General features: G+C 37.4%; 1 protein-coding gene across 2 annotated transcripts in view; it reads left to right on the forward strand.

The window, feature by feature from the left end:
* The first annotated feature begins 591 nt into the window (after positions 1-591).
* The window catches only part of MTPAP (mitochondrial poly(A) polymerase), a 25,068-nt gene continuing 14,986 nt past the window's right edge, over positions 592-10,673 (forward strand). For both annotated transcript variants that reach the window (XM_029954711.1, XM_029954712.1), the window contains exons 1-4: positions 592-771; positions 6,791-6,963; positions 7,446-7,667; positions 9,732-9,956. In XM_029954711.1, coding sequence (XP_029810571.1) covers positions 618-771; positions 6,791-6,963; positions 7,446-7,667; positions 9,732-9,956 — 774 coding nt within the window. In that variant the 5' untranslated portion in view covers positions 592-617. The remainder of the gene's footprint in view (positions 772-6,790; positions 6,964-7,445; positions 7,668-9,731; positions 9,957-10,673) is intronic.

Genomic DNA, 10,673 nt, shown 5'->3' on the forward strand with positions numbered 1-10,673 from the left:
AAGGAAAGGTATTAAGCAGGCTGTGTTTTAGCTTATGGGCAAGTAATAAATTCTATCATGTATCTTGAATGTATCATAGATAAGCTGCTATATTACAATTGCCACTTCAGATAGCTGTGAAATTAGGTGATTAACTAGTTGGTACCTAACCTTCTAATTTCTGTATAAGTCTAATTACATGAAATAGAAGTGAGGGTTTTGATTTTTTACTTTGCTTTTCTGTTTGGCGTATCATTGTAACTACTGTATTGTAAATGACGGAAAATAATTGCATATGTTAAAAAAATAAATTGTGTAAAAAAAAAAAAGAAACAGTGTTATCATCTATTATACTCTAAGAACAGATTCCTAAGTAAGCGCTCCTTTCCTATGACCTCGCTCTCCGATTCTATTTTCATGACTCTATTTGAAAGGCAGGTGGTCGGCTCGTTCTACCGGGGTCTCTTCTTTCAGAAAACTGTGGGAGAGCAAAAACGACACCAATCTGAGAGCAAAGGCATCTTCAGGCCACAACTTCCGCCTAGTTTGACCCGCTAGGCTTCCCGTTCCTTACGCCTCAGCGCGCATGCGCCGGAGCCAGGTGCCCTTTTCCTCTTCCTGCCTCAGCTACTTTGACAATGGCGGCTCGCGCCGTGGGGTTGTTGGCCAGTTTACCCCTATGTACTCAGAGAAATCAAGTGCTGCGTCCTATCCAGAGGCTTTTCAGCTGCCCAGGAACTGTGGCCGCAGAAGTTAAAAGAGAAGAGCAGTCGTCGGGGAGCGTAGAGACAGGTGATGGCGCCGTGTCTTCGGTTTGCTCTATAGCCGCGACCCACCGCAGGCGAGGGAAGGGGGAAGAGACGGGGATCGCGGGCGAGCGCGTGGCCTGTATCGGATACGGCCGAGGAGGCTTTGGCAATAGGGTGAGGTTGTGTCCCATCCTCGTCTAATCTCTCTAGGGTAACGTCGAGCCACCCGTTGCTCATGGTAGTCGTGGGGTATGATGTTTTTTTCCGGGAGGCCTGTGCACAGTAATGGAGTTATTTAAATCTCTGTGAACTTCAGGCCAAGAGCACAGTTTGCTCATATTTTATAATTTGGCAAAATAATGTCCCAGTGGTAACAGTGATGCCACATACCCATCAGTTGCTTCATTCACAAACGTATCAGATTTACAAGTTGTTGATCGGGGACGGGTGTATTGAAGCATTAGTGAATAACAGTATTCCCGGCTTCCAAATAGGGTTCTGCCTGTGAAAATTACTGCCTTTTGCCTTATTTTTAGGCCATTTTGGTAACCTGGTAACAGGTTTGCATTCAGTGGAACAGGCTGCTGACCCGCAGACGTTCTAAATTTATATGCTTCTTTGTGTATTGAAGCCCTTTTGTGACGCCCAAGAACTGTGTGTCTTATTTACAGTTTTTAAAACAATCTAGCAAAGAATGTGTCACTGTCTACACTTCATAGATGTACAAAGAGGCTCAAAGAACTAAGTAACTTGTGTAAGGTTACATAGTCGAGTTAATTTAGACCTCCAGTCAAGGTATTAGGCAAAATGTTGATTTCTACCATTTTGTGGAGCTCTAGTTTTAAGAGATGAAATTACTTCTGATAATAGTTTTATAGTAGGCTGAACAAGTAAAACGTTTCCCCCTAAAATAAGTGGTTCTTGTTCTTCTCATCAGACTGTATATATAAAAGTTCATTTCGACAGGGAGTGAGAGTTGTTACTTAATATGACATTTCATAGAAATACTGATTGGACTGGATTTGGTAGAAGCTGCTTCTGTTAAAAATTCTTAAGTAACTCCAAAAATTTGAGTAAGAATTCTGCCAAAGTAGCTGTTGTAATTTAGCATTTGTATGGTGGTTTAAATTTGGGAGTATTTTCATATGCTTTTTGAGAGGGTAGAACTCTGTAAAGTTGGTATGGAAGGAGTTATTACTATAGTTTACAGGTAAGGAAACGGGCTAGTCCAAATGGATAGCTCAAAGTTACCCATCTATTAAGTAGCAATGATAAGGATAAAACCTAATTCCAAGGCTGTACTCTTCATTTAGGACAGCTTTGTTGTTTTTGTTACGAAATGTGTTTTGTTTTGTATCATATAACTGGCTAAATATTTAGGTACTCTTGTGGTGCAGAACAAAAACATCATTTGAATTTCTTTTCCATTTTAAAAAGAGAAGAAAGTAACTGCATCTTGTGCTCAGAAGCATCATTTTGTCATTGGGAAATATCCAATCGAGGTTTCCGTTTAGTGTGAGAACTCATTGGAAAACACTCCTTGTAATATTTTCTAGTAACAAGGAACACACTGTTTCCTAAATCAGCTAATTCCATTTTCTGTTTGGGCTTTAATGGTTGGAAAATGTTTGTAATGAGCTAATCTCTACTAATTTCCTATTTCCATGTTAGTCTTAGTCTTGACATAGCTTTCATTTGAGTAGTAGAAAAGAACCCCGATTTTAAGAGTAAGAATCTATAGCATATATAGTGTATTAGACTCTTTGGGGTGCAGGTGACAGAAGCTAACTCAAATTAGCTTAAGTAGAAAGGAGAGGATATACCCTCCCATGTAACACACTCCAGAAAGAGCCAGCTGCTTTAAGGTCAACTGGATGGATATGGTCAATGTGAGGTATTGTTTTCCTCAGCAGTTCTCTGGGGCCTTGCTTATCTCAGATTCTTCTACACGGAGGCATGGCCACCAGCAGCTTCATGTTTACATGCGTGTAGCCTTTTCCAAAGGGAAGAATAAGAGAATCTTATACCTGAATTTGAAGAATTCTGAGAAAAAGCTTTTGATTGATCACACCCCCACCCTTTGGACCAAGAGGAGCTGTCCAAAGTAGTCTGCGAATCTTAGTCTCTCTAATGGGGTGAGGGTCAGTGGCATAGGTAGGATGACAATATTGACAGCCCCACACAACCTCAGAGTGGTTTCCAGCCAGCAGGGGCTGTGCTATCACTTAAACAAGGGGGACAGATGCTGGACAACCAGCAACAGATATATTCTAGAAGAGGTTACCTAGCTTATTCGATATTTGATTTTGTGCAGTTTTTTTTAAAACCAGTAACGATACCTCTTTATCTCAGAGGTTTATTGTGAGATTCAAAATAGTGTGTATAAGTACAGGTGCTTGGGAAACAGGAGTGCTGCACGAATAGAGGGTTTGCTCTTGGAGCTGAAGACAGCATTCAGGTTCTCATTAGTTATCCTCCACGCTGGAAATCCCACTTTATCTACAGTAATTCTTTGTCAGCTTCTAGACCTTTTATCACTTCTCTCCAGCTGTTCTCTTGTTCATTAATATCCTTCATATCCATTATGGCCAGAGTAGAACATATACTCCATATGCGGCCTGACCAGTAGGTAGGAAAGAAGTGCGGTTATCCCTTAGATTTGGGTTTTTAAGAACATTTGTTGTAATGAAGTTTGGAGTTTTATATATGTATATTTGTTCATTCCCTGTGCACATCCCAGAAGTGAAGACGTTGCTTTGACTCATTTTGAGCGTTCATCAAATCAAACTTTTGGGCTTCTTTTATGCCACTACAGCTAGGTTAATTTTTTTCCCCCATTTTGTCATTGTATGTTTATGTTTTTTTAAATGTTTATTTATTTATTTTGAGAGAGAGAAGAGCGAGAGAGTGAGCGAGCAGGGGAGAGCCGAGAGAGAGGGAGACAGCATCCCAAGCAGGCTCTGCACTATCCGCGTAGAGCCCGAAGTGGGGCTGGAACCCATGAACCTGTGAGGTCATGACCTGAGCAGAAGTCAGGAGCTAGGCACTTAACTGAATGAGCCACTCAGGTGCCCCGATGTTGTTTTTAATTTTAAGTGCAGGACAGTATTTAATCTTAGTTTTTGTATTAAGTTTACGCTTATCAGATTATGTCATCAAGACCATTGAAATTGAGTCTGTCCTAAAATATTAGTACTTACAACTTTTCAGTCTCAACTTTGTGTCATTTGTAGATTTGATAAGCCTTTTATGAGAGAATAAACTTAAACTTCCCGAACTTTTTGTCCTCTCCTTCACAACTTTGTCTTTGTCTTCATCATTCATACCTACTGTTGTTCAGGCTAGAGCTGTAAATACTTAAGATTCTACCTCTCCCAGCTTTTTAAGCAGATTTCTTCATCTTTAATCAGACTTCTCTATCAATCTTAAATTCAGTCTCTCCTCTTTCCTAGTGATCAGCCGCAGGGATATATTTGCATAAAAGTCAAAGACATTGTATGCAGATGATATTGTGGTACTGTTTGTAATAGAGAAAAAAGGTAAACCAACTGATATCAGTAGAGGATTGGCTAAACTATGATGAATTAACAAGAATCCTTACCCAATTACTTAAAAAAACAAGGTAGACATATACTAATACAGATATCCCCAATGTATTAAATTTCTAAAAGCATATTATAAAACAATGGGAAGTATAATTTTGTATAAAAGATGTTTGTGGAGAAATGCAAATATTTGTATATGTCTTTAAAATGTCCGGAAACAGGGCTGCGGGGGGGCTCAGTCGGTTAAGTGTCCAACTTTGGCTCAGGTCATGATCTCATGGTTTGTGGGTTTGAGCCCCGCTTCAGGCTCTGTGCTGACAGCTCAGAGCCTGAAGCCTGTCTTCAGATTCTGTGGCTCCCTCTCTCTCTGCTCCTCCCCTACTCATGCTCTGTGTTTCTCTCTGTCTCAATAATAAATGAACATTTAAAAAAAAGTCCAGAAACATAAGTACCAAACTTAATGGTTGAGTGTTATTAGGGGGAGAGAACTAGGGAAGGATTTATACTTTTGCTTTATAAAATACAATAATTTGACTTTACTTTTACAATAACACTTACACAGTAGTCTAGACTCAGTAAAAATCAGAAGAATATGTAAGTGGTAGTTACAAAGGGAAGAGTGAGTGAGGTGGTCTAGGCAGAGCCTATATCCAAAAAAGAAGGAAATACTGACTAATTAGAAGGAGTGTCAGTAGACTTGGGATCACAGTGAATAATAGTAGTCCCTGTCCTCAATATCCGGAGAGAGATATTCTTCCATATTGTTAAAGAAATACAACACTGTGAATTACATTCTTCCAAAGATGTTGAAGTGAGGTAATACAGAGGTGGAGGAGATACTACCATGAAAAGTCAGAAGTCATCACAGACCTGTGGGAAGATGGATGGGAGTGTTCGGGGCAGAAAATGAGAAGGTGGGCATTCCAGTTAGAGACAAGAAGATAGTCAGAGTTCACAGTGTGTGGTAGTATTGTGTGTGGAGTACCTTATGTGAACACTGCAAAAGGAGGAGGTGGTAAAAATTGACATTGAAGAGGAGAGATGGGACAAAATGCCAATAACTACCCCCATGCTGTTGAGTTTAGGCTTGATTTTGAATGCAGTAGGGAATCTGTTGAAGGGTTTGAAGCAGGAAAGTCAAAGAAAAAGACTTTAAAGACTAATTTATAAAAAGATCACTTTGGCACCAGAGAATGGCTTAAAAAGGAAGAGACCAGCATGAATAAGACCAGTTAAGGAATCAGCCTGTTGTGATACAGGCCTTGAAATAAGAGATTGCTGTTAAAAGAATTGGCCTTCAGAATGGAGATGTGGACCCCTATTTAAGAGATGTATTTTCAACATCTAGTACAGTGAAGGCAGGAAAGGTGCTCAGCATGTGTTTGATCAGTTGTTGGAAATGTGTAAGTCAGGGCTAAGAGTTCTGTGGTGTGCCATTGGAGGCTGCCTCCAGGTGTTTGCTAATGAACAGAGTTTAGGCTTCACCAAGCTCTTGCTGGCATTAACACACATTTCTCTGTCTTGTCCCTGAGAATGTCTTGAAGTTTGCAGAAATCACGGTACAGTGTGTTTGCACTATTCCTTGATCTATCAGTTCTATAACCTTTTGAAGGAAGAGGAGTCCAAAAACATCTGTTGATTTCCATGTATCAGTTATATTTTCTGTATTATTTAATCTCTTTGGGGATTGTTACCAGACTTGGTGGTTTTTAATCTCTAGAATCTACCATTCCAGATATTTAAAAGAAACACTTTAACCCACCCAACTAGAACTTAAATATCTTGGAGGAAAAAATATGTTACCGAAATTCAGCGTTTGGCTTTAATACACTCTTAAAACTTGAATGATTTTCTTTTTCCTTATACTTAATTGTTGATCTTTGTGATCAGTCGATTAATATCTAATTCTTGACAGTTACAGCTCTTGTCTTCATTTCCTGTGATTGTAAAACCCCCAGCCCTAGTGTAGTTTTTAATGAAAAAAGAAATTACCCTCTATGTCTTTAGTAGAATTATCATGAATTCTTTATGAGCAGCAGCTGAGTTTCACATTGTTCGATGTACCCGTGATACACAGCACATGGTAGTTGGTCACTCACTGTTTTTGCGTTCTAAACTCATTCTCCTTACACTCAGGTGTATAATAATTTCTTTTAGACTTCGGTATGTTATAACCTTGTACGGATTTTACATGTGTGTATTTGGGGTATTATTAAATGGGTGATTTTACATTCCTGCTTTTGCTTTTAAAACTTTGTGGATCTTTCTCTTTTCAGTGCTTTGCATTGAATATGGTAAATCAAAGCTGGGAAAGTGGGCAGTATTAATGATAATTACAGGAGAATGGTAAAATGAAAATCAAAAGTAGTATAGTTTCATTCTTGTACAGATAAAGAAAGAATATAAGGTTTGGATAAAGTGGTTTTAGTCAGCTATAAAATCTTTATATACTTTATTAAAATATGCTCTAAACTTTATATTTGTGTGTGTATTGGAAATGTTTTGTCTCAATCATAGGCTCTGAAGACAGGACTCCCAAAAAGAAATTCTCTGAGGTGCAGAAAGAAAGACGAGACCAGGCACAGCGAACTGTCTTGATACATTGCCCAACTAAAATCAGTGAGAAAAAGTTTCTGAAATATTTAACCCAACATGGACCTATTACTAATCATTTCTTCTATGAGAGCTTTGTAAGTATTTGAAAAACAGTCTAACATTCATGCTTTTGAAAGTTAAAGCTTCCATTCATTATTTGCAATGTGGTAAAGTTAGATTCTCTTTTGATATATATCTCTTTAAATTTCTTTAATGATTTTTTTCATATGAGAATAGAAATCCTTATGGCATTCATAACTTACTGATTTCCATTATTTGAATCAAGTAGTCTGTTGTCTTGTGGATAAAGTCCAAGGGGAGGGGATTTTTGTTTTGCCTTTTAATTTTCTCTTTCATCATTGTTTTCAGTTCTGTTGACTTATCAGTTTATAGTGTTCCTTTTCTTAATCTACTTGTAATGATTAAAACCAGTGCTTGTGTTAGAAGTGTATCATTTGTACATTTAAAAAATTAATATATTTTCGGTATTATAATTGTTTGGAAATTTGAACAAAAATATTATGTAAAATATATCATTCTGAGAGGTGTTCTGTTTTTTTCTATGGTTATGGCATAGGGTCTTTATGCTGTTGTAGAATTTCGTCAAAAGGAAAGTGTTTCTTCACTGCAGAATGCAACTCGTACTCCAAGTATGGGCACAGAGACTGCAGTTCCATTCAGATCACGTTTCTTCAGTTTAAAGACAAAGAATCCATTAAACCCGACATCAATACGATGTAGTATTCATTCACCTCCCTCAAGCAAGAAGCTTCTTGAATTACTTTGTTACGCAGAAAGTGTAAGTTTGTAGGTATACCTCTTCAATATCTAAAAATGCGTGTGTATGTATGACATTGTTTTCTTTATCATAGGTTCTTAGCATAAAGTAATCAGACTGCAGAATAACTTGAGTGAAAAGTCAAAGTAATCCTTCCGCACTCCCCTCCCCCACACTCCACTGTGTGACTCGCAAGTAACCACAGTCTTACAGAGTTTCAGCCCTTGGACTGTTCAGGTTTTCTTTCTCCAGTCAACATAATGACATGTAGTTGTACCTGGCATTTTTCTATAAATTTAAAAGTATCTCGGGGCACCTGTGTGAGTTGAGTGTCCAACTTTGGCTCAGGTTATGATCTCAGAGTTCTTGAGTTCGAGCCCCACATTGGGCTCACTTCTGTCAGCTTGTCAGCACAGAGCCCACTTCGGGTCCTCTGCCCCCTCTCTCTCTGCCCCTCCTCACTTGTGCTGTCTCAAAAATAAAAAGAAAGAGTATCTTAAAAATGAAAAAAACCTTATTTCTGATTTATTCTATTTTTGCTGTGCCAACATTATTTATTTTAGTTTTGGTTTTATCAGTTCATGTTTCTTATCAAAGTACTATTGTTTTGATTTTCTAATTTAAAAAATTTATTTCTAACCTTACACATTTTCTTTACTTTCTGTTATTTTTCTTGATTTGAACACTTAGTTCAGTTATCTTCAATATTTTTTCCGAGTATGGGCCTTTGAGGCTATGATTTTTATTTTATTGTGTTTTATTATTAAAAATTTTTTTTACATTTACTTAGTTTGAGAGACAGAGAGAGACAGAGCACAAGTGGGGAAGGGGCAGAGAGAGAAGGAGACACAGAATCCGAAGGAGGCTCCAGGCCCCAAGCTGTCAGCACAGAGCCCGACATAGGGCTCGAACCCACAAAACATGAGATCATGACCTGAGCTGAAGTTGGACACTTAACTGACAGAGCCACCCAGGCGCCCCTTTGATTTTTATTTTAAATACTCCAGTGCACAGTTTCAAAAGGTGATGTTTTTAACACCAATTTTATGGTGAAGATATAGGATCACTGTTCTGAGGAGTTGAGGGATCTTGGCCTTGGGGACCTGAAGCATTGCTTATTGTGTTTCCTCCTTTAACATTGGTTCCTCTCTTCCTCCCCCAACTTTGTTTAATATGTCTTGCTTTGCAGTTGTTTCGACCTCTTTCTGGAGCATTTTAATTATTTTCATTTTCCTAAAACAATACTGTATACATATTGCATAAGAAATGTAGTGGTTTTCATTCTAGCAACCTTCGATTTTTGCCAGTGTCACCATTTGTTAGTCCTTTTTTTCTTTGAAATTAACTATTTAACTCAATAAATATAAATATGCATTTCAACATATAATCAATATCGAAATAATGAGATATTTTACGTTTTTGTCTCCAAAAAGTTATCAAATCTGGTGTGTATTTTGCATATACAGCGCAACTCAAATCAAAGTAGCTACATTCCCTCCGTAATCCTCAGACATTGTGAGGGATGTTTTCTCAGGATGCGCAAGCTGTGGGTTTGAGTGTCTTCTATTTAAATATTAAATACCCAGGTTCCTTGCGTAGGTTAGAGACTTGGGCAAATGATCCCTCGGTTATATGCAGACTGGTTGACTGACCATATTTCGGTTGACTGTTAGTCGTAGAAACCTAATAACTATTTGCAGAATAAATGGATCATGGTCTGGACTAGCAATTGACTCCTGAACTTGGCTATTTATCAGAAATACCTATAAAACATACTAAACATTTGTCCACTGGCCTCAACAACAGAGATTTTGATAATTTAGTTGTGGATTGAGGCGTCAACATTTGTATTTTATTTTTATTTTTTTTAAATTTTCTATGGTTTTGCACTTTATTATTATTATTATCATTTTTAAGACTTTTTAAAGCATATTTTTATAACATCTGCTTTTAAGATGGAAGGAAAAAAAGTGTCTGCTTTTCAGTAGGTCTCCAAAGCCATCAAATCTCTAAAAGTGAAATGGCAGGTATTTCACGTGACCTGTACATTTTCTGTGTGCTGTTGTTTTTGTTTTGGCCAGCTAGATAGATGATCAGCTGAACACGCTGCTGAAGGAACTCCAGCTGACCGAGGAGAACACTAAGCTCCGGTACCTCACCTGCTCTCTTATTGAGGACATAGCAGCTGCGTATTTCCTGGGCTGTACTGTCAGACCCTTTGGCTCTTCAGTGAACAGTTTTGGGAAGTTAGGATGTGATTTGGACATGTTTTTGGATCTGGATGAAATTGGAAAATTCAGCGCCAGCAAGGTAATTATGTTGCTTTAGGTCACTAAAGATATTATAGAACTAATCTTTGGACTTAATAAAAGTATAACTTGATTTCTAAACTTTAATAAACATTGTGGCTAAAGAATATGGTCCATTTGATATTAGTTCTTTGGAATTGTAAAGTGTTTCTTTGTGTCCGTGTAATATATAATCAGTTTTTGTGACTATTCTACACATCCTCAATAAAATGAATATTTTTTTTCCATAAGTTCTGAAGTTTTTCCATTAGGCCAAAGTTATATTTTGTTTTCCAAATTATCTGTATCTTAACTAATTTTTTAAAATCTGTGTGATCTAGTTATTGAAATTTTGAAATCTCACGGTTTGTTTGGCTTTTTTAATTTCTCCTAGAATTTCCTTTGGTTTTTGTTTTGTCCAAAGACTTTATTAGCTACTACATGTATCTTCATTTTCAGCCTTTATATATGCTGTTGTATTTTGGATATCTCGCTCATAAATAGCAGAGCACTGAATTTTGTGCTCTTACTCTGATCTTAAGTCTTTTTTTTTAATTTAAAAATTTTATTTATTTTACTTTATAAAGTTTCATATTTTTTAACATATGCAGTTATTTTCCATCATTTACAATACAGTAGTTGCAATGACACTCAAAACAGAAAAGCAAAGTAAAAACTCGTAACACCAACTTCTGTTTCATGTAATTAGACTTATACAGAAATTAGAAGGTTAAGTAAC

Source organism: Suricata suricatta, chromosome 10, assembly GCF_006229205.1.
Source record: "Suricata suricatta isolate VVHF042 chromosome 10, meerkat_22Aug2017_6uvM2_HiC, whole genome shotgun sequence".
Taxonomy (NCBI): Eukaryota; Metazoa; Chordata; class Mammalia; order Carnivora; family Herpestidae; genus Suricata; species Suricata suricatta.